The sequence below is a fragment of the Peromyscus californicus genome, unplaced genomic scaffold, assembly GCF_007827085.1.
Source record: "Peromyscus californicus insignis strain IS unplaced genomic scaffold, ASM782708v3 Scaffold_7__1_contigs__length_154581171, whole genome shotgun sequence".
NCBI lineage: Eukaryota > Metazoa > Chordata > Mammalia > Rodentia > Cricetidae > Peromyscus > Peromyscus californicus.
In genome coordinates, this window is record NW_026294595.1 from 105,277,342 (window position 1) to 105,300,876 (window position 23,535).

A 23,535-nucleotide genomic window follows, 5' to 3' on the forward strand; every position below is an offset into this window, starting at 1 on the left:
ATTATGTGCACATTATTACATGCTAATTTATGTGCATAGATTACCTTAGATGAGATCACTGTGCCCAGAATATGTGGGAGGTCTCTCTGGGGCCATTTTGGGGGTCAAGCTCTTGGCCTTCTATGCCAAGAATGCCAATAAGCTAATCCGGATAAGAAATGAGCTGATTTGTAATACAGGTCAACCTGACCACCAACTCAGCATTTGATAGCTCACACAGTGACTCAGGATCCGTGACTCTGGTCAGATGAGCTCTGGAACATGCTTTGCCCTGCGGGCTGCAGTCCCTTGTGGAGAAAGTTAACCATGAAGACAAAGACCCCAGGGGCTTTTCCATTCTCCCTAGGGGCAGAGACTGCATGTAGCGTGAGCTGGTCTCTGGGACACTGGCTGTCATTTCTTCCTGGATACTGCAGGTTACTTCCTAAGGAAGCAGCTTCAGATGGAGATTAGAACACGGGCCTGGGACCCACCTCTGTGGAAGAGAAGGGATGTATGAGCAGAACTGCACAGCCCAAAGCTGAAATGCAGTTAGAGGTGCCCAGCATTTGTAGCAAAATGGACCAACCATTACATGTGGCCACCTGAGAAGGGCCAGGGACAGGTGGCTCTCTGCAGCTGAGACCATTGTTGTCCATATTTCAGCAGCTGATGGCAAATATTTTCTTAAACAGGAGTCTAGCTACCTAGCTTGGTGGCGCATGCCTTTAATCCCAGCACTTGTTAGGCAGAGGCAGGTGGATCACCGTTAGTTCAAGGCCAGTCTGGTCTACACAGCAAGTTCCATGCCAATCAAGACAATATAATGAGACTTTATTTCAAAACAAACAAGCAAAAAGCAAGAGTCTGGGCAATGCTTCTTCTTTCTTTAAAAAAACTGTTTAGGTTTATTTACTTTATTTCATGTGTCTACATGTTCCGACTGCATGTATGTCATGCACCATGTGTGAACCTGGTGCCCTTGGAGGTCAGAAGAAGGAATTGGCTCCACTGTAATTGGAGTTATAGATGGTTGTGAGCCGCCATGTGGGTGCTGGAAATCAAGCCTGGGTCCTCTGCAAGAGCAACTCTTAACCACCCAGCCAACTCCCGGGCCCCAAGATGATAAGATATTTAAGACAGGGGCCCAGAGATAATTTTCAGGTTATTGAGGCAAGCCCTCGAAGAGGGTAGTGAGTCTTTAGTCCCTCCTGGAGATCTTTACTTTATTTATCAGCCATGAAATAAAGGGGTTGAATCTTCCATGCCTTCCTGCCATGATGTTTTTCATTTTAAACTGTATTAAAAATGCAAAAAATGGCCAGGCGATGGTGGCACATGCCTTTAATCCCACCACTCGGGAGGCAGAGCCAGGCGGATCTCTGTGAGTTCGAGGCCAGCCTGGTCTCCAAAGCGAGTACCAGGAAAGGCACAAAGCTACACAGAGAAACCCTGTCTTGAAAAAAACAAAAAATTTAAAAAAAAATGCAAAAAATGGGGGCTTAAGAGATGGTTCAGTGGGGCCGGGCGGTGGTGGCGCACGCCTTTAATCCCAGCACTCGGGAGGCAGAGCCAGGCGGATCGCTGTGAGTTCGAGGCCAGCCTGGACTACCAAGTGAGTTCCAGGAAAGGCGCAAAGCTACACAGAGAAACCCTGTCTCGAAAAACCAAAAAAAAAAAAAAAAAGAGATGGTTCAGTGGTTAAGAGTGCACACTGCTCTTGCAGAGGATGAATTTTGTTCCCAGGCCCCACACAGGCCAACTCACAACCCCCTCTAACTACAGCTCCTGGGGATCCAACATCTTCTTCTGGCCTCCAGGGAAACCTGCACACACATGCACACAAATAAGAATGAAAATTAGGGGCTGGAGAGATGGCTCAGAGGTTAAGAGCACCGACTGTTCTTCCAGAGGTCCTGAGTTCAATTCCCAGCAACCACATGGTGGCTCACAACCATCTGTAATGAGGTCTGGCGCCCTCTTCTGGCCTGCAGGCATACATGCAGACAGAACATTGTATACATAATAAATAAATCTTTAAAAAAAAAAAAAAAAAAAAAGAATGAAAATTAAAAATGTAATGCAAAAACTGTCCCAAAACATATTACTGCTAGCGTGCTGGGTACTGGACCCAAGGTCTCTCACACACTAGGGAAGCAGTCTGCTACTGAGCTGCATGGGGCATCCCTCCCATGCAGACCTCAGCAGACCTACAGCTCAAAGCTGAAATGCAGCCAGAGGTGCCCAGCATTTTTACCAAACTGCACCAACCATTATGTGTGGCCACCTGGGAAGGGTATGACCTCGGGCCAGGTGGCACTCTGCAGCTGAGGCCACCTGTTGGCCACCCATTCTGAGGTACTGGACATCTGTGAAAATAGCTCCAGGCTAGGCTGCACCTCCACCCCCACCCAATTCTCTCTGTCCTCTTGTAACTCAGGCCACCCCTTCCAGGCTACTTCCCCGTGGAGCTCCAGGTCATTAGCAGAGGCGGTGACCTTGACCCTATCTAGACCCTGCAAATGAAGGGCCTGCCTCTAAACAGTGTGGATAGATTTGACCCGCAGTGACCTGCTGTGACCAGTCAAGCAGTGGCCCTCTTAAGACAGTGCTCCACCAAGGCAGTGCCCAGACATAAAAAGGTCGGACTGGGCTGGAGCAACCATCACCTCTGGTGGGTCGAGGACTCAGAGCACCAACGCCATGGCCTGCCCCAGTCTCGCTTGCTGCCTCCTTGGCCTGCTGGCTCTGACCTCCGCCTGCTACATCCAGAACTGTCCCCTGGGCGGCAAGAGGGCTGTGCTGGACTTGGACATGCGCAAGGTGAGTCTCCTCCATCCCGTCCGGTTCCAGCAGAGCAGACTCCCACCCGCAGAGAGCACCCCGGCACTCTTGCCAGCCCTACCCCAGCCTCGCGTGGGAAGCCAGGGCGTTGGGCAGGGTTAGGCTCCCGCTCGACGCCGTGAAGGCGGAGACAGCGCCCGAGCATCCACTGTCCCTCGCCCCGCCACAGTCCCGATACGGGACCGTGCACTACGGCCACCGTGTCCTTCCCCGCAGTGCCTCCCCTGCGGGCCCGGCGGCAAAGGGCGCTGCTTCGGGCCCAACATCTGCTGCGCCGACGAGCTGGGCTGCTACGTGGGCACCGCCGAGGCGCTGCGCTGCCAGGAGGAGAACTACCTGCCCTCGCCCTGCCAGTCGGGCCAGAAGCCGTGCGGGAGCGGGGGCCGCTGCGCCGCCGCGGGCGTCTGCTGCAGCCCGGGTGAGCAGGAGGGGGCTGGCAGCACCGCCCGGCAGGGAACTTTCGGGTTTGCTGCTCCAGCCGCTGACCCATTTTTCTTGCAGATGGCTGCCGCACGGACCCCGCCTGCGACCCTGAGTCTGCCTTCTCCGAGCACTGAGCCCTCTCGGGGATACATTTAGAGCTCACCCTTCACTCCCCCAGGCCACCGCCAGAAAGAAATGACAAATAAAGCAGATTTCCTCTTCAAACTTGACTGGTGTCTAATTGTCAGAAACGGGAGGGAGGAAAGGCATCGGGATCACGGGCCCTGGCAATTCCGAGCAAGAACAGCCCAGCAGGCTGCTCAGGGGACAGAGGGGTGCTCTATGGGCTGTCACCACCCACCCTACTGGAGTGGGCCTGTGGCACACAGACTTAGAGCAGCATTTGAAAGTCCAAACAGCGACGGTGGACATCTGTGGAAAAAGACAAGGCCTGACAAGGGACTGAGTGGAGGACAGTCAGACAGGCAGGGGAACTCATCCAGATGCTTCCTGATCTGAGAGGAGACTTTAGCCACACCCTCAGGTTGAGGGGGCGAGCCTGGCCTAGAAAGAAGGGTCTTGGCCGGGGATGATAGTTACAGAGCCATACGGTTTCTATACACGGGCCTCAAGGAGGCCACCCCTGGAAAGATCAAGACCCAGCTGTCCTCTGCTGTCCTCAGTGCGGGGGCCTGAGCTCAGAGCCCTGTTTCTGCCTCTGCAGGACAGCATTCCCTGGGGCAGCATGGAATCTAAGAGCCCGTGAGCACAAAGGACCACAAAACACAGAGCCCACAGGCAAAGAGCGAAACCCACAATCTATACTGCTCATCCACTGCTGGATTAAATCCACTCCCCGTGCCACAAAACATGCCTCGCTCAGCTGCGGGTGTTCTCAACAATGATGGCAGAAGGCGCATGCCCCTACTCCACTGCCACCCAGGGGCACGTGATTCATTGTTAGACTAAAAAGTGAAGGCTTGGGTGGAGCTCAGTGGAGGAGGGTAAGGCCCTGGGCTCCATGCCATCACAACAAGTAAATAAATACACAAGTACTCTCTGTGGGTCTCACGCCCAGCAAAAGAACACAAATGACCCCCATCACCACATGTGGAACTCACAGACAGGGTGGAGGCCAAAAAGATACATGAAAGAGACTTCAAGATTGATTTGTTGTTTTGTTTTGTTGTTGTTTTTCATTTTTCTGGGGCTGGGTTTCGAAGACTGTCTATCTTAAGACTTTTATTCTGTTAAATTTCTATTTCCGCGAACGTGTCTCTGTGAGAACATGTGCACATGAGCGCAATGCCCATGGAGACAGGAAGAGGGCGTCACTACCTCTAACCTGGAGTCACAGGTGATTGAGTCATCCTGGTGGGTACTGGGAACAGAACTGAGGTTCTCTGCAAGAACAATGTGCTCTTCTAACTCCTGAGCCATCTCTCCAGCCTAAATTTTTCTTAATTATATTTCATTATTTTGTTATTGTGTGGATGTGGGTGGGGGATGGTGCGCACATGCCACAGCACACATGCGGAAGTCAGAACTCTAGGCATCTGCTCATATAAGCCCCCTTGATTTTGGAGGCTGAAGAGGGGAGGTAAGTGTTTACTGTGAATTCTAGAAGAGCCGGCCTTTCAGTGGCTCTGTAGCTGGGTAAGGTCCTCCCTGGAAGGGAGGGAGAATAGAAAGAAGGCCCAGTGGGCAAAAGTAATTCCTCTCCTTGAGGAATAGGAGAATGATTCTTCTAGAAGCAGGTGGGGGAAAGAGGGGTTACAATTCTCCACCTGGGCAGAGGAGCAGAATGAGGGGTCTCAACCTCACCCTGAAGCTGCTCATACACCAGCCCGAGGAATCAAATCAAGTGCAGCCAAGTCACCAGTCACTCCTACCTCCTCTGCTTGCTTTTCCGTCTGGTCTTTTCCTTGGTCCTATCCTCATGGAGGTCAGACCCTGAGAGGGCCACATGGGAAGAAGGCTGGGGTAGAAGTCCACCTGGCCCCTGTACCCTGGTTAAACCAAGGCATGCAGATAGACTTAAAGATGCTGGGATGGGGGCTGGAGAGATGGCTCAGCCTTCAGGAGCACTGGCTGCTCTTCCAGAGGTCCTGAGTTCAGTCCCAGCAACCACCTGGTGGCTCACAACCATCCGTAATGAGATCTGGTGCCCTCTTCTGGCACACAGGCATACAAGCCTGCAGAACACTGTATACATAATAAATGAATAAATCTAAAAAAAAAAAATGCTGGTATGAGAAGCAAAAGACACCTTGACTCTGTCCAGGGCTGACCATGCCGAGCCACCCAGTCAGATCACTCAGACTGACCTCTGTCTTCCACAGTTGCCCCTGACCTCAGAGCCTGCAGAGTACCCCAAAGGAGATGCAGCATCTTGTGGCCCCTAAACCTGGACCAAGATGGCATATGAAGAAGATGCCCAAGACAGATGAGGCAGAGAGAAGGGTAGGAAGCTAACAGGAGGGGGAGGGGGCAGAAGAGACCAGGAAAGGATGGAAGGCTTGGGAGAGCAGCCAGAAGGCCAAGACACCGGCAGGCTTGGGGGAAGGACCAGTGCTGAGGGGCTGAAGCCGGGGCTCAGGGCGGTCGAGAGGACTGGGATTCAGTTCTCAGCATTCGCACGGTAGTTCACGACCATCTGTAATTCCAGCCCTAATGAACCCGATGCCTTCTTCTGACCTCTGCAGGCACCAGACAGCTCAGGAGCTGAACTGAGCACACCTGTAGTGCACAGACATACACGACGGAAAAACACACGTACACATAAATAAATCTAAAATTTTAGTAACGAAAGAAAAGCTAATGAGGAGAAGGGGGGAAGGAGGGACAGAGGTCAAGTGCTGGTACCAACTTTGCTCCAGAATTGGATTACTAAAGGGGAAAAGTGCTTATGTCCGGGAGCTACTGTGTGCGTGCCTTGGTGCTGGATTTGTGTGTTTGTCTGGGTCTGTTGCTGTGGTTGAGGTCAAGAGTCATGGAAACGCCCCAGAAGTTGTTATCTTCTGGTCTCCCCTTCTCTTCCCCTCCTCCTCCTTCCTCTGTGGTGCTGGGGACCAAATCCAGGCTAGGGAAGCATTCTGCTAATGAGCCACAGCCACAGCCTGGCGTATCTCCCTGAGAGCAGGTATATGTGCCTGTAGGGGACTTGCTGCTGGGCTCTCAGGAGTCTGCCTCTCAGTGGCTGGGTCCCAATGGTAGAGACAGCAGGTGGCACTGTCTCATTTAGGTCTGGGTTAAGTCTCTGCTCTTTCTCCCACCCAAGCACCGTCTTGGGCAAAAGTGACTCTGCACTGGAAACCAGGAGAGGTCGCTCAAGTTGTTTGTATCTTAGTCTGGGATGAAACTGGGCCTGAGATGGTGTCCCCCCCCCTCCCGGCTCGTCCCCTTACTTCTCTGTCACTCTCGCTGATTTGTCTCTCGTCCTGTCTTGCTCTGTCTCCCTTATCCACCAGTGTCCTATCTCTCTGCTTTTATTTCGGTCTTAGCCAGAGAATCGCTAAACCACCCTCTCCAGAGCCTCCCTGGGCCTCAGGCCTTGCCCTTCTTCTGAGCTTGGGGCTGCCTTTGTCCTGAGTGTGATGTGGGTATCAGGAGCTCTCGAACGCTTCCCTTATACTGTAAGTCTTACAGGTCCTGGCCTTTCTGGGCGTGGAGGCGTGGACTGTCCGCGACTTTGGGTGCGGGGATTAGCCAGTGCAGAGTAGAAAGTTCGCACTCCAAGCTCCCCCCTCCCCTCCCCTCCCCTCGCCACCCCAGAGATAGAGACAGACACCAGGGTGCATTTTTTAAAGTTTATTTTCCATGCTGTAGGGGCGAGGCGTGGGGGCGACGGCTCAGTAGCCCCGGGGCTTGGCAGAATCCACGGCCTCCCGCGTGCCAGCCAGCTGCACCAGCCGGAGCAGCAGCGCCCGGGCCGGCCCGTCCAGCTGCGTGCCGTTGCTCGGCTCGCGGGCGCGGGTGAGCCGGAGAAAACCCTCGCGACACTCGGGCTCGGTCGCGCAGCTCTCTGAGGGAAAGGATCTGTGAGCGCAGACGCCCCGGGGTGGACGCAGCTCCAGGGGCGCAGTCCCAACGCCGCCCTCCCACCCTGACCACCGTCCCGCCCCCCCCCCGCCCCCGCCACGTGCCAACCCTCGCCCCCCTTCTCACCCGCCAAACCGGTATCCCTGCCCCCACCTCACGTCCTCACTCCCACCCACCCCCGCTTAACGCCCGCCTCCACCCTCCCAGCTACCCCACCCCGCGCCCCCACCCCGCACCCCCACCCCGCCGGGCCCCGTGCGCACCGTCGCTGCAGCAGACGCCCGCGGCGGCGCAGCGGCCCCCGCTCCCGCACGGCTTCTGGCCCGACTGGCAGGGCGAGGGCAGGTAGTTCTCCTCCTGGCAGCGCAGCGCCTCGGCGGTGCCCACGAAGCAGCCCAGCTCGTCGGCGCAGCAGATGTTGGGCCCGAAGCAGCGCCCTTTGCCGCCGGGGCCGCAGGGGAGGCACTGCGGGGAAGGACACGGGTGAACGGGGAGCGAGGATAAGAGCGGCGCTGGGAACCCAGGGCCACCCCGCTGCTGTCCCGGCCTCGCGCTGCAGGTGCCCCGGCGCTCTCCAGGCCGAGAAAGAGCAGTCAAGGGCAGGAGTGGAAATCTGAACTGCTAGGTCATCAGGAGGGTCAGTTCTCACTAGGAGCTCTCAAAACCCTCACCTGCCTTGGCAGAGTCTCCCCGGGGCTGCAGCACTTGGGGACCGTGCTCAGCTCTGAGGTGTCACTGGTGTGCAGCAATCTCTCAGAGGCTTACTTCTCTGACATTCAGATGGCTCTCCTACACATCCCAAGCCGCTCTCCCCCCATCATCCCCCACAGAGCACTCCGCTTCTTGTAGAGGGTTCACACCCTTGCTCTCATTTTCGGGCCTTTCTCTTACCCCTGCCCCAAGCCCGTGGGCCTCACCTGGGCCTTAACCTCCTGGCCACCTAATTTACCCTATTAGGTAGGCGGCAGGGAGCAAATTAGGGTGATGTGTGCACGGGCACCTGGTGCCTCAAGCCTCCAAAGGAGCTCTGCGAACAGAAGGTGGACTGTGGGAGCCGTCTCCCTGACTGCTCCAGTCTGTTCAGTAACTCAGAATTGTGGCCTGGACAAAATTGAGCCTGGTGCTGGATTGCCCTGAGCTCTGCCAGAAGGGCAAGACTCACAGCTAGACATGCAGACAAGAGATTTGGGGAAGAGGCGGGGGTTAGGTATGGGACATACTCCACTCAGGCATGCACAGGGCAATGGCCATCTTCTTGTGGACAGGAAGAAATTGGCACTGGTGGCTACAGAAGGAGCTTTGAGAGGCTGAGCTGGGTGGGGAGGGCCTTAGATTCAGGCTAGAACAGATCTTTGTATAATCTAGCCAGTCCTGATGAGCTGACACCCCACCCCCCTTCCCGAGGTGTGCAGAGAAGCCTGGGCACCCAGTTTAGCCTGCTCCTGTCCCAAGCCCAGTTATAAGGCAGTATCTCTCATTTCTGGCATCCCCCTGCACAGGGACAGTGTCCTTCATGCAGCTTCCCTGACACTCGGTCCCCTCACCCATTTCAGCGGGCCGTTCACTATGCTACATTGCCTCTTTCCAGGAACCTCCCCTAAAGTCTGACTTCTCTGACAATTTGTCTCCCTCTCCTAGCCCATCACCCATTCCTAGGGCACTGCCAGCGGCCCTGAAACGGACCACAGTGGTACCTGTCTCAGCTCCATGTCAGACACGGCCCTCTTGCCGCCTCTCGGGCAGTTCTGGAAGTAGCAGGCAGAGGTGAAGGCCAGCAGGCTCAGGAAGCAAGCAGACAGCGTAGCGTTGAGCATTCTGGCGAGCATAGGTGGGCACTGTGTGCAGCGCTGCTCTGTTGGCTCTGTTCTGCTGCCCTGGCGGGCTGTCTATTTATGTCTGCAGGTGTTCCCTAGGAGGCGACAACGTGGCTGCTAACCCCCTCTCCGGTGGCTCCCCAGGAGCCCACGGCCGACAGGTCCCAAGCTGTCAGCAGTGATTCAGGCGTCTGGGGACACACGTGGGCCTGTCTGTGCAGAGCATGTTGGAGGAGGGGGCAGGCCAGCAGGCTGTCATTGGCCACGGTGTGACTGGAGCAACTGTCACAGTGTCTGTGGTGCTGTATGATCTGGGAGGTGAGCCGACGCAAGGATCACCTGGAAATCATATCTGAGCATCCTGGCTGCTCTCAACAGGTTATAGGGGTCAGCGGGCCCCATCCAGTAAGAGCTGTCATGTTAGGGCAGGGTCAGGACCAGGAGAGGTGGGGAAAACTTGTTAGTTTCGGGGTAGGGTAAGTGAGAGGACTTTGGGAAGGCAATTCCCATTTGCAGCCTCATTGGCCCAAAGCCACAGTTATGACATCAAGGGCAGCACACAGATTCACAGGTCTGTCCTGTGCTAGATGTGGCTGGCTTCAAGATGCCCAGGTTGTTTCAACCCCCATGCATGCCCCTGTAGAGCCAAGTATGGGGACTCAGATTCTGAGAATGGAGTCTTTTTTTGGTTTCTCTGTGTAGCCCTGGCTGTTTTTGACTCACTCTGTGGTACAGGCTGGCCTTGAACTCACAGAGATCTGCCTGCCTCTGCCTCCCGAGTGCTGGGATTAAAGGCCTGTGCCACTGCCGCCTGGCAAGAATGGAGTCTTGGGGATAGTGCCCGTCTGGTTCCCACTAAGGACATGAATTGGGAAGCTACTGTGAAAATGAGAACTCCAGACTCGTGAGGTGCGAAGATCGTGTGAAAGATCTGGTTCACGGGCCTGTGGCCTGAGCTACTTGGGAAGCTAAAGTAGGAAGGCCAAAAGTGCCAGGCCAGACTGGGTAACTTAGTGAGACCCTGTCTCAATATTAAAAAATTAAAGAAGGAACTGGGCGGTGGTGACGCACACCTTTAATCCCAGCATGCGGGAGGCAGAGGCAGGTGGATCTCTGTGAGTTCCCAGCCTCCTGGGACTTCATAGTTAGATCCTGTCTCAAATAAACAGATAGAGAGATAGATAGATAGATGGATGGATGGATGGATGGATGGATGGATGGATGGATAGATAGATAGATAGATAGATAGATAGATAGATAGATAGATAGGCAGAAGGCTGAGGATAGAGCTCAGGAGTAGTCCTGGGTGAAATCCCGGGTACTAAAAAGAGGAAAATGCTGAGGAGAGAGACCCATGCCCCTAGGCTGGTACGGTCTCAGGCCTAAGGCAGGAAGAAGATTGTTCTGCAGGAGGAAGTGGGAGGAACCACAGCCAGACAGGTCCCGTCTGAAGAAGCAGAGTTAGTTCCTGACTTGAGGCTGTAAGTCATTTGTTTCTTTCTAAGGCAGTTTAATGTAGCCCAGGCTGGCCTTGAACCTATTGTGTGGCAGAAGCAGGCTTTGAACTCTTAATCTTTCTATCTCCACCTCTCCAGTGCCAGGATTATAGGCATGTACCACCACACTCAGCTTTGGTCTTCACAGCCTCCTTTCATTGGGCTACTAGAAAAACCCTCTGGTTTTGGCCCAGACTAGTCAGCCCATTCCTTCTGGCCTGTGCACAGGCCAGGGCCCTTCCAGCTCCCATAGGCTTCTGCTACCTCTCCTGGCTATACCAGTGTGCTTCAAGGGAGCTCCAGAGAAACATTTGGCCTTGCCGCACCAAGTACAGTGGGGCTTGGTAGCCAAGGTGGCCTCCCACACTCAGGCTCCGAGGCTAGACCTTTTCAGGAATGACTGCCAGCACTCGAGGCCTCTGACAGGAAGCCAAGCACGTTGACTTCTGTGTCTTGAAGCTTCCTGACGTGGGCAGGTCACCGGATGTCTGACTCCCCACTCAGTTCCAGAATAAAGTAGTGAAGCCGGGTAAACCACTGCGTAGGGCTCTGAGCGCTGAATCACTTAACATGAAACTTAAGGGAAGTGCTTGCGTCATGGTGATGTTAGTTGACAGCAGGATTGTATTATTAATGTCCTCATTAAGAGAGAAGAGGTTGTTTTCCAGAGAGAATAGCTTCCTTGGCCAGAAGAAACCTTCTTCTCCCACTTACGGATGAGAATGAGCTTTGGGGGAGACGGCTCTCCTGCTCAGTTGTGAGGCGGGTTGCTGCTGGGGGTGGGGTGGGGCGCAGATGCCTGGCTCAGGCCTGTTGTGTGGCCTTGTCCCTAATTTACCCTCTCTGTACTTCAGTTCCAAATTATCATCTGGAAGCTGATGGGGCCTGATTGAAAGACACATGTCTACCAGGGCTGTCATTCTAAGGCCCCTGTGAAGACGCCATGCTCTGTCCCCCAGCATGGATGTCAGAGGTGCATCAGGCCTAATCTCCACCTTCTCGGCATCTCTGCTGGCTAGAAAACCTCCCAGGAGTGTGCTGGCTCTTTTCATCTCAGGTACCCCCACCCAACATGCCGCATGGACTCCCAAGATACCCCACACCTTCTTTATTTCCTCATAGCTTATTTTTCCCAAATAACTTATTTTGAGACAGGGTCTCATTCTGTAGCTCTGGCTAGACTGGAAATCTCTAAGTAGAACAGGCTCGCCTCAAACTCACAGCCTACCTCTGTCTTGGGAGTGTTGCCATTAAAGATAGTGAACCATCAGTCTGTCCTGTTATCTGTCACTCTTACTCAGAAGTCAGCATTTACTCTGAAACTCCCGCCACTCAGATTTCTGCCCAAACCAGCCTACTGAAACTTCATTATTATAATCATAAAGTGCGCTGCCGTTTGGTGGACCCATCGTGTCTTTATTTTACATGGCCTCTCCCAGCAGAATTTCACACGATGAAGACTTTGTCCTTTTTTACAACACACTTCATCTGGTTCCATTCTGGTTCATTCTGGTTCTTGGGTCCTCTACCACACTCTCTCTGCTTCCTTTCCTGGCTTCACGTTGGCTTCTACACGCTGGAATATCCCAAGACTTGATATTGTGTCCCTCCTTTTCCTTTTCCTAGGGTATTTTTATACTTTTTACAAACTAATGATGTCCCAGATCATGTCTTCATTCTGAGCATTTTTAGAACCGCCCAGTGACAGGTCCGTTGGCCTGGAATCTGCCCTTATGACTTAACATAGTCCGATTTAGCTCCCAGTTTTCTTCCAGGGTTCCAATCTGCAATGGCATCACCATTCCCACAGCTTAACACCCACTGCCCTGCAGTGATACTGTGTCCCCCAATATATTGTGCACTTTAATAAACTTATCTGGGGTCAGAGGACAGAACAGCCACTAGATAGACATAGAGGCCAGAAAATGGTGGCGCACACGCCTTTAATCCCAGGAAGTGGTGGCAGGAGGCAGAAAGGTATATAAGGCGTGAGGACCAGAAACTAGAGCCAGTTAAGCTTTTAGTTTAAGCAGCGGTTCAGCTGAGATCCATTCGGATGAGGACTCAGAGGCTTTCAGTCTGAGGAAACAGGATCAGCTGAGGAATTGGTGAGGTGAGGTTGGCTGGCTTGTTCTGCTTCTCTGATCTTTCAGTGTTCACCCCAATACCTGACTCCAGGTTTGTTTTTATTAATAAGACCTTTTAAGATTTGTGCCCCAACTAGAGCATCTCTCACTTAAAAAAATTAAATTATATATATATAATATTGTGTGTGTGTGTGTGTGTCTATATGTCCACATGAGTACAGGAGCTCCCAGAGTACAGAAGAGGGCATCAGAGTTCTTGGAGCTGGAGTTACAGGCAGTTGTGAGCCCCGGAAATGGGTGCTGGGGACCAAACCGGTCCTTTGCAAGAGCAGTGGGAGTCTTGTCTCTCCAGCGCCTCACTCCTTTTTTTCTTTCTAACGTGGGTCTGGGTTGGTGGGGTGCACAGCTGGTTAACACCTCCTTTACCCTGAAGTTCCTCCCTCCCTCTCTTGCCCCTCCACCTGTACCTCTCTCCTGTCTGTGGGGTGCGCATGTGTGTATGTTTGCATTCCTTCTAGAATGAAAGCCCTAAGTCATGGAGGACACCATCATTTGTATTTATTACTCTCCTGAGAGTTTTCCCAAACAGTGGATTTTTCAGTTCTATAAAGAATAAAGGGAGGGTGGGGAGCCCTGGGGACCAGCCTTAGCTCTCCAGGACATTGCTGTGTGACCTTGGGCAAGTCAAACTCGTTTTCAAGGTTACTTACTTGATGTACCAACCCCACGTCTTACCTCACTGCAGACTTGAGACCGTGTATATGTATCCTCGTCTAGCCAGGAACTTGCTGTGTAGCTGAATCTGGCCTTGTTCCTTGTCCACCACCCCCCCACCCCACCCCCACCCCCCACCCCCCCCCCACCCCCCCCACCCCCGTGCTGGGACTATGGGCGTGTGCCACCATGCTGTTTCACTGAGGTCTAAGAAAAATCAGGTGAGGTGTTCTAGATTAGGGCATTCAGTTTTTCTCTCTTGTCTTTGTTTGTTTTTCAAGACAGGGTTTCTCTGTGTAGCTTTGGCTGTCCTGGAACCTGCTCTGTAGACCAGATCCACCTGCGTCCTCTGCCTCCTGAGTGCTGGGGTTAAAGATGTACGCCACCACTGCCCAGCTCTGTCTTGTCTCCCCCCAACCCTTTGGTTTTTTTGAGACAGGGTTTCTCTGTGTAGTTTTGGTGCCTATCCTGGATCTCGCTCTGTAGACCAGGCTGTCCTCGAACTCACAGAGACCCGCCTGGCTCTGCCTCCTGAGTGCTGGGATTAAAGGCATGAGTCACCACTGCCTGGCCTGTCTTGTCTTTTTTAAAGACAGGATCTCCCTCTTGCCATCATGGAACACTCTATGTAGACCATGCTGGCTTGAACTTCATAGAGATTCCCCTGCCTCTGCCTCCAGAGTTCTGGAATTAAAGGCCAGGGTCACCAAGTCAGGTGACAAACCTTGGTCTATTTAAAATCCTGTGCCGTGGGTGCTGGAGAGCGGGATAAACAGTTAAACATTTGCTGCTCTTGAAGAGGACTCAGGTTCTGTTCCCAGCATCCCCAGGATGTCTCACAACTGTCTGTAACTTCAGTTCCAGGAATCTAGTGTCCTCTTATGGCCTCTGTGAGCACCAGACATGCCCCTGGTGCCCAGACATACATGCAAACAACACTCATACACATACAATAAAAACTATTAAATCTTTGAAAACTCAGCGGGACGAAGTGGGGTATGCCCCACACTCTGAAGGTAGAGGCAGGTGGTTCTCGAGTTCGAGGCTAGCCTGGTCTACATAGCTAGTTCCAGGAGAGTCAGAGCTACACAAACTCTGTCTCGAAAAACAAACAAAACAACAACAAACAAAAAATATTTTTAACTCTGTACAGAGACAAGCTGAGTAGATTCACAGTTCTGGGTCTGGTGGCCTGCTGCACTTGACAGGGACAAGGGCCCCCAAGGGGACATAACAGACCTCTTTGCGAGGTGTGGGAAGAACCAGCTCTGTCCTTCTGCTCATACAGGTAGCCAAGAAAAGAGGCCAGAAACACCACTAGGTGAAGAGAAACTCACAAGGAAAGACAAAAGGCCTCCAAGGTCGTGGAAGTGCTGCGGCTGGGGTTGGATACAAATGTGGGGCTCGGCTAGCACCCACGCTAGGCTGGCCAGGTAGAGGCACGCTGTACCCCGACTGCCGGGAGAGGGGGGTGCGGTGGAGGGAGCTCATGAGACAGCCGACCTGGCATCACTCAGCGCCATCAGGGTGCGAAGAGGCTGCGCACGGCTCGGTCCCACGCCTGCAGTTCCAGGCTGGACACCGGCGAGCCTGCCGCTGGGTACCTCCCTGCACCCTCAGCCCCTGCCTCTGCAAAGGGGAAGCACTGCGCAGGTGGTGGACTACCCGCCCACGGTGTGAGGACTGCAGTCCTTGGAAAGGGTGGGAGGGCACAGACTTGAAGGATACACAATTTGCAAGGGTCGGAAACCAGATGCAGGCATGCGTGCACGGATGCCTACCTGTGCAGTGTGTGTGTGTTGCGGTGTGTGTGTGTGTGTGTGTGTGTGTGTGTGTGCATTTGTGTGAGTGTTCGGTATGCACACATCCTTCTTTACCTACCAAGTGCTTGGATGCCAGGCATGTGCCACCCACCATTCTTGGCTTCACACATAGGTGTCATTAGCGTGTGTGGCAGTTCTTTTTGCCCAATTCACATAAAACCCCACAAGGAAATGTATTTCCTCCCTGTTCTTAGAAAACTGTGGCATCGAATTTGAGTCGCATGCCCAAGAATACAAAGTAATAAAACCAGGCAGGATGGCTTAAGCCTTTAATCCCAGCACTAAGGAGGCGGAGGCAGGTGGATCTCTGTAAATTCAAGGCCTGGTTGGTCTACAGAGCGAGTTCCAGACTAATCAGGGTCACAGAATGAGACCCTGACAAAAAAATAAATAGATAAACAAACAAATAGATAAATAAACAAAGTAGTCATGCCTCTGTTGAAAATCCCCACAGCTGAAGCTGACTAAGCCATGAAGACATTTATGCACTCAAATTTTGTTTTTGAGGGGCTGGCAACTGAACCCACAGTGGTGGTGTTTTAAATGAAGTGCCCAGGGAAAAGCCTTACCTGTGTTAAGGAGCTATAGCACTAGTGACTAAAACTTCTGTGAATGTGGCGAGCTGGAATGTTCTCGAAGACATACCTCGGCTATCTTCAGCCCCGCCCCCGCCCAGCCCCCGCCCCGCCCCCTCCTCCCATTAGCTATCCATTGCCAACCTCTGTGTCTGACCGGCACTGATCCTGAGGGCTGAGTACCATGGCTCAGAAACACAAATTTAGGTTACTCTCAAAGCCATTGCCCAAACATGGTAACAGTTTGATGAAGTTTTATTTTTTAATTTTCATGTGTGTATATGGTGTGTGTGGGCTGTGTGATTACAGAGTTCAGAAGACAACTTTGTGGAATCAGTTCTTTCCTTCCACCCTCCTGGGTTCTGGGGACCAAACTCAGGTCATCAGGCAAGCATTTGCCCTTCAAGCCATCTTAACTGGCCCTCGTGAGGATTTTGCAGTAACAGAACAAAGTCATAGATCAAGACGCTCAAAACCCCATTGGTGGGTCTGGCGATGGTGGTGGCGCACGCCTTTAATCCCAGCACTCGGGAGGCAGAAGCAGGCAGATCTCTGTGAGTTCAAGGCCAGCTTGGTCTACAGAACGAGATCCAGGACAGGCTCCAAAACTGCACAGAGAAACCGAAACCCTGTCTCAAAAAAAAAAAAAATGTATTTATTGCCTGTATTGGTGTCTCTCAGGCCTTTGATCCCAGCACAGAGGTGACAGAGGCAGGCAGACCTCCGAGTTTTAAGTATACATAGTGAGTTTCAGGCTGTCCAGGGCTGTAGAATGAGACCCTGTATCCAAAAATTAAAAAAAAAAAATTGTTGCGGCCTCAGCTTCTGTCAGCAGAGCTGGAGCAGCTGGGCTGGGCCACACCCCAATCTCCCTCTGGGTTTCTAGAAGGAAACTTTGAGAGTTCAGGCGGTTTAGCTCATTTCCATGGTCTCATTATAGGTGACCTCTCTGAGGCATCACACGCATCAGTGTGTGCTCCAGCATCTCATTTCCCTGGTTGCTCACACTCTCCCTCCCCTCTTCCGTCTTGGGGGCAAAGCTCCCCTGTCTGAGCTCATCCCCTGAGTGAGAGAGAGGAAGGCAGGTGAAAAAGGGGTTCTCTCTGGAGGCTCCCAGCTTGTGAGACAGGCTAATTACAGGCTTCCTAATTAATGAGCCATGGGGTTGCATTTCATCAACTGAGTCATGACTAATGTCTGGGTCTCACTCTGGGCCCAGAGAGAGGGCATCAAGAATTAAGGAAGGTCACGGGAGGTAGAGGCCAGCTTGGGCCTGCCATCTAACCCATTTGATCTTCTGCATTTACCCTTCTAAGTTTTTAAACTTATTTTTCAGGTACATGTGTATGCGTGTGTCCCTGTCTTGTGAAGGCAGGAGCCTGAAGAGGCATTGAGTCTCGAGGCTGGAGTTACAGGTGTTTGTGAGGCACCTGACATGGGAGCTGGGAGCTGAATCTTACCCACTGGGCTCTCTCTCCAGACTCCTGCCCCCCCCCCCCCCCCCCCCCCCCCCCCGCCTTTTCAGGTCCATTTATGTAGTCTATGTGTATGAGTCTGTGCACCGCATGTATGCTTGGTGCCCTCAGGGGTCAGAAGACAGCCTGGATCCCTTGGAACTGGAGTTAACTGCACAGTCCTTTCTCCAGCCTTCCTTGCCTTTTTGAGTCTCACTCTGTAGCCCTGGCTGGCCTGGAATTTACTATGTAGCCCAAGCTGGCTCGGAAGTCACAGGGATGTGCCTGCCTCTGCCTCCAGAGTGCTGATACCAAAGCCAGTTGCCATTACACCTGACACACCTTGTCCCAATGAAGCCCAATTCTTCCCACAGGTGAGAGTCACCCCAGTCCACCCTTCTTAGTCATGAATTATTTCTGGGACTGCTGTCCCCCCATTTTCTCCCTCATGCCTTCAGATTCCACAAGGGCCACCCAGGGTTCACTGGGCACCAACTCACACATACTTCTCCAGTCCTGCAGATTCTCTGCCAGACTTCTTGTCTCTGGCCACATGTATCACACACCTGGAGTCCCCATGAAGCACAAGCCCACCTCATCAGGATCCTGACATCCCCTACCCCTAGATGCAATCTAAGAACCTCCCTACACCCTCCCCCAGCGACTGCATGGTACTCTTTGCCTTCCATTCACACTGTAGCCAGAGATGGACCCACTTTGATGGGGCCTGAAGCCAACTCTACAGAGTGTTTATTTAGGGAAGCATTTTTATTTTTTGCACCAAGAGATGTAATGGGGAAAAAAAAATCTCAAAGCTGTGTTGTAGTTGGGTCGTGTGGTTGCTATTCTGTGCTTAAATTCTGCTGACCCTCTGGTTCTTCACGGAGGGTATGGACTCACGTGGAGGGTCCTGTAGATCAGTGATTCTCAACCTGTGGGTTGTGACCCCTTTGGGTCAAATGACCCTTTCACAGGGGTCACCTAAGACCGTCGGAGAATACAGATATTTACATTACGTTTCATAATAGTAGCAAAATTCTTTTTTTTTTTTCAGATAAATAGAAACTGGTTTTATCATCAACTTTACATTTTTCGTCAGCTGCAAGATGAGCCTGCTAAAACATGAATACTCCAGTCACAACGGAAAGAGTAACTTCTGGGGCATCTCTTCCGAGTCTCTGGTTTCCCTGTGTTCAGCCGAAGAACGAAAGCAATATGATAGTAACCGAGTTTACTGTTATCAGTGGCATCCTCACAGACCGAATAAGGTTCATTAGCTGAGCTTGAATTCCTGACTCCTCTCTGAATCCGCCAGTCCCCTGCTCTGTTCTCCAGCCGGTGTGCTCCAGGAAGGGCTCCTAGAGCAGCAGGGAGCACTTCAGGGAGCACGGCAGGGCCGCCTGCAGCAGGGAGCACGGCAGGGCCGCCTGCAGCAGGGAGCACAGCGAAGGCCATGGTCACTCCAAACAGTTCCCAGGCCCGACTGACCCCTTCCAGGACACCACCTGGGACATGGCGCTGCCACTGTGCCCCTTTTTTGTTTTTTCAAGACAGGGTTTCTCCGTGTTACAGCTCTGGCTGTCCTGGAACTCATGCTGTAAACCAGGCTGGCCTCAAACTCACAGAGATCCTCCTGCCTCTGCTGAGATTAAAGGCATTCACCACTACCGCCGGGCTAACAGTAGCAAAATTAAAGTTATGATGTAGCAATGAAAATAATTTTATGGTTGGGGGTCACCACAACATGAGGAACTATTAAACAGTCAAAGCTAACTGGGAAGGTTGAGAACCACTGCTCTATACAGATAGTGTGCCCGCGGTCTTTCACCAGCTCAGTATAGGCAGACAAGTGAGATCTATGGGAGACCAAAGTACAACAGAACCCAGGACACCACCTCAATACGTTCCTCCCCCCCCCCCCCTCTCTCTCTCTGACAGAGAGACATTGGGGATCAAACCCAGGGAAGTACCTCAGCCCTCTTTTAAGCATTTTAATGCAAATGATATTTTAGAGCATAGCTGCCCTTCAAGGTATTCATAATTTCCTAAACAATGTGTAAAATCATATGTGCCACCTGTTCTTGAGTCTACAGTCTGGATGGAGGTAGTCCCTCCAGGGGGTAATATGGCTCCCCAGTCCCTAAAGGACCGGCCCAAGCTGCCTATGCTGCTTTCTCGTAGAATAGGCATTTTTGCGAACTTTTTTCTTCTGATTTTAAAAATTTATTTTATGTGTATGAGTGTTTTGCCTACAGGTCTATCTGCGCACTATTTTGTGCCTGGTGCATCCAAAGGCCAAAAGAGGGTGCTGAATCCCCTTGGAACTGGAGTTCCTACAGATGGTTGTGAGCGGCCGTGTGGGTGTTGGGAGTCAACCCAGGTCCTGAGGAAGAGCAGCCAGTACTCTTAACTGCCGGGCCTTCTCTCCAATTTTGTTCTTTGACAATCTCATACACGTATGTAATGCATTCTGATGACTCTCCCCTCTCCTCACCTCCCTCCCATCCTGTTACCCACCCTCCACCTCCCTCACCCCACCCCAACCCTCCGCTCTTCTTTACCAGTCTCCCAAGATTCACAACTTTTGGTTGGTTTGGGGGTTTTTAGTTTGTTTTGGGGTTTTTCTGTCTTTTGTTTTTTCGAGACAGAGTTTCGCTGTATAGTCCTGGAATCAGCTCTGTAGATTAGACTGGCCTAGAACTCACAGAGATCTGCCTGCCTCTGGCTCCTGAGTGCTGGGATTAAACTGCCCGGCTGATTTTGTTTTGTGACCCATTTAGGTTAACCGGGGCCTTATGTGTGAGCTGAAGGCATTATCTCCCCTCTGTCTCTGTATCACTCAGCAGCAAACCGTTCAGTAGTAAAAGGTAGGGATCCTAAGCCCTCCCTCCAGCCATGCCTGATGGTTGATGGGCCCATTCTTTTTCAGAAGAGGGGAGGGATCTTCTAGAACTAGAGTTACAGAAGGTTGTGAGCCACCATGTGGGTGCTAGAAACAGAATCCTGGTCCTCTGCAAGAACAGGACATGTTCCTAACCATTGAGCCGTCTCTCAAGTTCCCTGAAGGGCCATTCTCTTCCTTTTTTCCCCTTCCTTCTGTTCTTTCTTGAGACAGGGTCTCTTTATGCAGCCCTGGCTTAGAACCCGATATGTCGACCAGGCTGGCCTCAAACCTACAGAGATCTTCCTGCCTCTGTCTCCTGAGTGCTGGGATTAAAGACCTGTGTCACCAAGCCAAGCTGGTTTTTTGTTTTTGTTTTTGTTTTGTTGTTTTGAAACAGGATCTTGCCATGTTGCCCACTCTGATCTGGAACTCAGGGGCTCAGCTGAACCTTCACCCTAGACAACTGGGGCTATAGCCACGCCGAGGTAGGAATCCTTCCGTGTTCCCATTAGAATTTTAGACTAGAATCCTAGAGGGAATGTGACCAGGCCATACATATGTGACTTGGCTGGATAGTGTCACATTCCCCTCCACAGGGCTTGTACGCCTGTGTTCCCTCCAGCAGGTCTTAACAGAGCTTGTGAATGAATGTGCAGCTCACCAACAGGCTGGAGTTAAAATGTTGAGACTTCATCAGTTTTCCTCTCACTGGGACAAGTTGCTCGTTCCTGTGTTCCTTTACCCATCCTCACCCTTCCCGGGACTCCCAAACTACCTATTGACACATTGAAATGTCTATTTGCCGCCTTTTTTTCCCCCCCCTGAGACAGGGTTTTATGTAACCCAGGCTGCCCTCAAATTTAGTATCCAGTCAAGGGTGATTTTGAACTTCTGACCCTCCTGTCTCTACCACCTGATTGCTGGTATTAAAGTCATGTGCCAGCCACCATACCTAGTCTATGCAGTGCTGGGAAGTGACCCCAGAGCCTCATGAGTACTAAGCAAGCAGTCTTCCAAATGAGCCACACACACCCTTTACTGTGCTATCATCTTTATGCTAATTCTCATACACAACTGGGCCTACTTTTGGATTTTTGTTTCTTTAATCTATCATGGATTAGTTCTTCCAAAAACACCCAAGCCCAGCTCTGGACTCTGCTTCTTGAGCACACTGCAGCGGACAATGGGCTGAGCATTAAGCTATACCAGGCCCCAAACTTCAAGTTCTTCCTGGTGACTGACTGTTCTTCCAGTAAGCTTGATAGGAAGGACAGGCAGTTGTGCCCAGAATAGCTAGTAAGCATGCTGTTGACACAGTTCTGGGGGCTGGAGAGGTAGCTCAGTGGTTAGATGCTCTTCTTGCACTTCACTTCCAATGGAGTTGGATTCCCAGCACCCATTGTCTGCCGGCTTAAACTACCTAGAACTCGCCGGGCGGTGGTGGCGCACACCTTTAATCCCAGCACTTGGGAGGTAGAGCCAGGCGGATCTCTGTGAGTTCGAGGCCAGCCTGGGCTACCAAGTGAGTTCCAGGAAAAGCGCAAAGCTACACAGAGAAACCCTGTCTCGAAAAACCAAAAAAAAAAAAAACAAAAAAACAAAAAAAAAAACAAAAAAAAACTACCTAGAACTCCAGTTCCAGGGGATCTGCTATCCTCTTCTGGCCGCCACGGGCATGCATGTGTGTGCGCACACCCTTACACACATATAAAATGCCCCATTTTGGGGCTGGGGTTGTGGCTCACTTACTTGCCTCAAGTGCCCGAGGCCTGGGGTTTGATCCCCAGCGAAGGTGCCCAGTGGGACCGGCTTTTAGAGGGGTGTTGGAAGAGACACCACTGACGCATTTTGAATGGCAGCAAGTAGTGATGTCTTGCTGCTCAAAGGCACTAGCAGTCGTAACAAGCTGTCCCTTTCCTTTTTCTTCACCTCTGCGCCCTCTGGGAATCCTCTCTTCTGGGAAGATCATGAGGATGTCACCTGGTGGTGAACACTTGCCTAGAATGAGACCCCAGGTGTCATCCCAAGAATGGGGGAGGGGAAGGGGTGGCAGGTAGAGCTACTTCAGCAAGTGGAGCCAGGCAGAAGTCAATGGTTAGTACCGAGTGGGGCTCAAGCCCATCTGACAGCCCCAAGCCAGCCTGTGCTCTCTCCTTCATTTAGGAGTCTTCTACCCTAGGTGAGAGGTTTCTATGACGTGACGGAAACACCACCTCTTGGCCTTGCACTGTGATCACGTTTAACTGTGACGGCAGAACTGGTCTGTATCTCAACTGTCCAGACCAATAGCTCCCATGCAATGTGGCTGGCTGGTGACACTAGGAACGTAAATTCAATTTGCTTTGTTTTGAGACAGGGTTCTCTCTGTTCCCCAGGCTGGCTTCAAATGCACAGAGGTTGGGAATACAGACATGAGACATGCCACCCAGTAACTAAAGCTGACTCTTCTGAACAGTGTGGCTTTGGCCACTTCCCTGCCTGGCTCTTCCCTTTCCACTCAGAACCTGAGAGAAGATGCTGCACGTGCAAGCGGCCTAGAGGCCAGGTGAGAAGACAGCAGGCCTGAATAGGGAGCAGTGGGGGGAGCTGCGGGCCGGGTCCTCCTTACAGAATCCCCGTGGGAGCTCTGTGGGAGAAGGCCAGCCCACAGGAGCCCCACTCCCACCCCAGTGGCCATCACAATGGCATTCAGGTTTTCGTCACAATGCCACTGTGCGTCACAATGCCACTGGCAGTGGGGGGCTGGTCTTTTTGTCTGCAGACCTAGTTACAGGCACTCAGCGTCAGAGGACCCTGTTTCCTGGGGACTGGAAAGGGGCCTCAAGATGGAGACCTATAGGAAGAAGTCGAACAGATGTGGGGCTGGACGAGCCCAGTCGCTCTCAGGACCCAGGGTCTGCAGGGACCAGCCGCCCGCCTGCAGGGAACAGGGATTCTCCGTGAGCACTGAGCAGCTGCTGGTCTTCTTCCTGGCTCTCTGGTTCTTCTATTTCTTCTACTTTCAAGACTAATTCTGACAGAGCCTCCTTTCCAGCTGCTCAGGGGGTGGCTGAGGGTCAGAGCCTTGGCCCATAGGGCAGCTCACCTGTTTGCCTTGGGAATGAGGACCCAGAGCCTGCAGCTGCTGTGCGCCTGTCACCTCAAGCTGGCCTGCCTTCTGTTCTCAGAAGACCAGAGTGCCGCATGTCTCCAGCAGGTCCAGCCTTGTACCTCCACTGAGTACATGATCCCATTACCAGGCAAAGGCCAGGACAGCTATGGAAGGCTGCCAGGTGGAGGCACAGTTGTGGCTGAGTCTTCTTGGTCAGTGGAGCGGAGCTCCACATGTTTCCTGAGAAGGTGTTTTAGGACTGGTTACAGGCCCAGTCTCTAATGACAAATAAAATGCCCATGGGGCCAAA

General features: G+C 52.3%; 2 protein-coding genes and 1 pseudogene across 2 annotated transcripts; 1 reads left to right on the plus strand and 2 right to left on the minus strand.

Moving 5' to 3' along the window:
- Positions 1-2,586: 2,586 nt before the first annotated feature.
- Positions 2,587-3,465, plus strand: Oxt (oxytocin/neurophysin I prepropeptide). Its single transcript, XM_052724808.1, has 3 exons — positions 2,587-2,802; positions 3,040-3,241; positions 3,325-3,465. The coding sequence occupies exons 1-3, from the start codon at positions 2,683-2,685 to the stop codon at positions 3,378-3,380; spliced, it is 378 nt and encodes a 125-aa protein (XP_052580768.1). The 5' UTR covers positions 2,587-2,682; the 3' UTR covers positions 3,381-3,465.
- Positions 3,466-7,041: 3,576 nt separating this feature from the next.
- On the minus strand, positions 7,042-12,855 carry Avp (arginine vasopressin). Its single transcript, XM_052725736.1, has 3 exons — positions 8,982-12,855; positions 7,551-7,752; positions 7,042-7,270 (listed from the first exon to the last, which is right to left on the minus strand). Exons 1-3 carry the CDS (start codon positions 9,111-9,113, stop codon positions 7,098-7,100), a joined length of 507 nt encoding a protein of 168 aa, XP_052581696.1. The 5' UTR covers positions 9,114-12,855; the 3' UTR covers positions 7,042-7,097.
- Positions 12,856-17,316: 4,461 nt separating this feature from the next.
- LOC128100979 (immediate early response 3-interacting protein 1-like) lies at positions 17,317-19,440 on the minus strand (annotated as a pseudogene).
- Between the last annotated feature and the right edge of the window lie 4,095 nt (positions 19,441-23,535).

Bases quoted from the DNA above. Each gene is read 5' to 3' on its own strand.
- Oxt (XM_052724808.1), top strand. From the start codon at position 2,683: ATGGCCTGCCCCAGTCTCGCTTGCTGCCTCCTTGGCCTGCTGGCTCTG. The intron at 2,803-3,039 runs GTGAGTCTCCTC...CCTTCCCCGCAG, and splicing joins TGGACTTGGACATGCGCAAG to TGCCTCCCCTGCGGGCCCGG. The intron at 3,242-3,324 runs GTGAGCAGGAGG...TTTTTCTTGCAG, and splicing joins GGGCGTCTGCTGCAGCCCGG to ATGGCTGCCGCACGGACCCC.
- Avp (XM_052725736.1), bottom strand. From the start codon at position 9,113: ATGCTCGCCAGAATGCTCAACGCTACGCTGTCTGCTTGCTTCCTGAGC. The intron at 7,753-8,981 runs GTACCACTGTGG...CCTTCCCCGCAG, and splicing joins CTGACATGGAGCTGAGACAG to TGCCTCCCCTGCGGCCCCGG. The intron at 7,271-7,550 runs GTGCGCACGGGG...CCTTTCCCTCAG, and splicing joins GGGCGTCTGCTGCAGCGACG to AGAGCTGCGCGACCGAGCCC.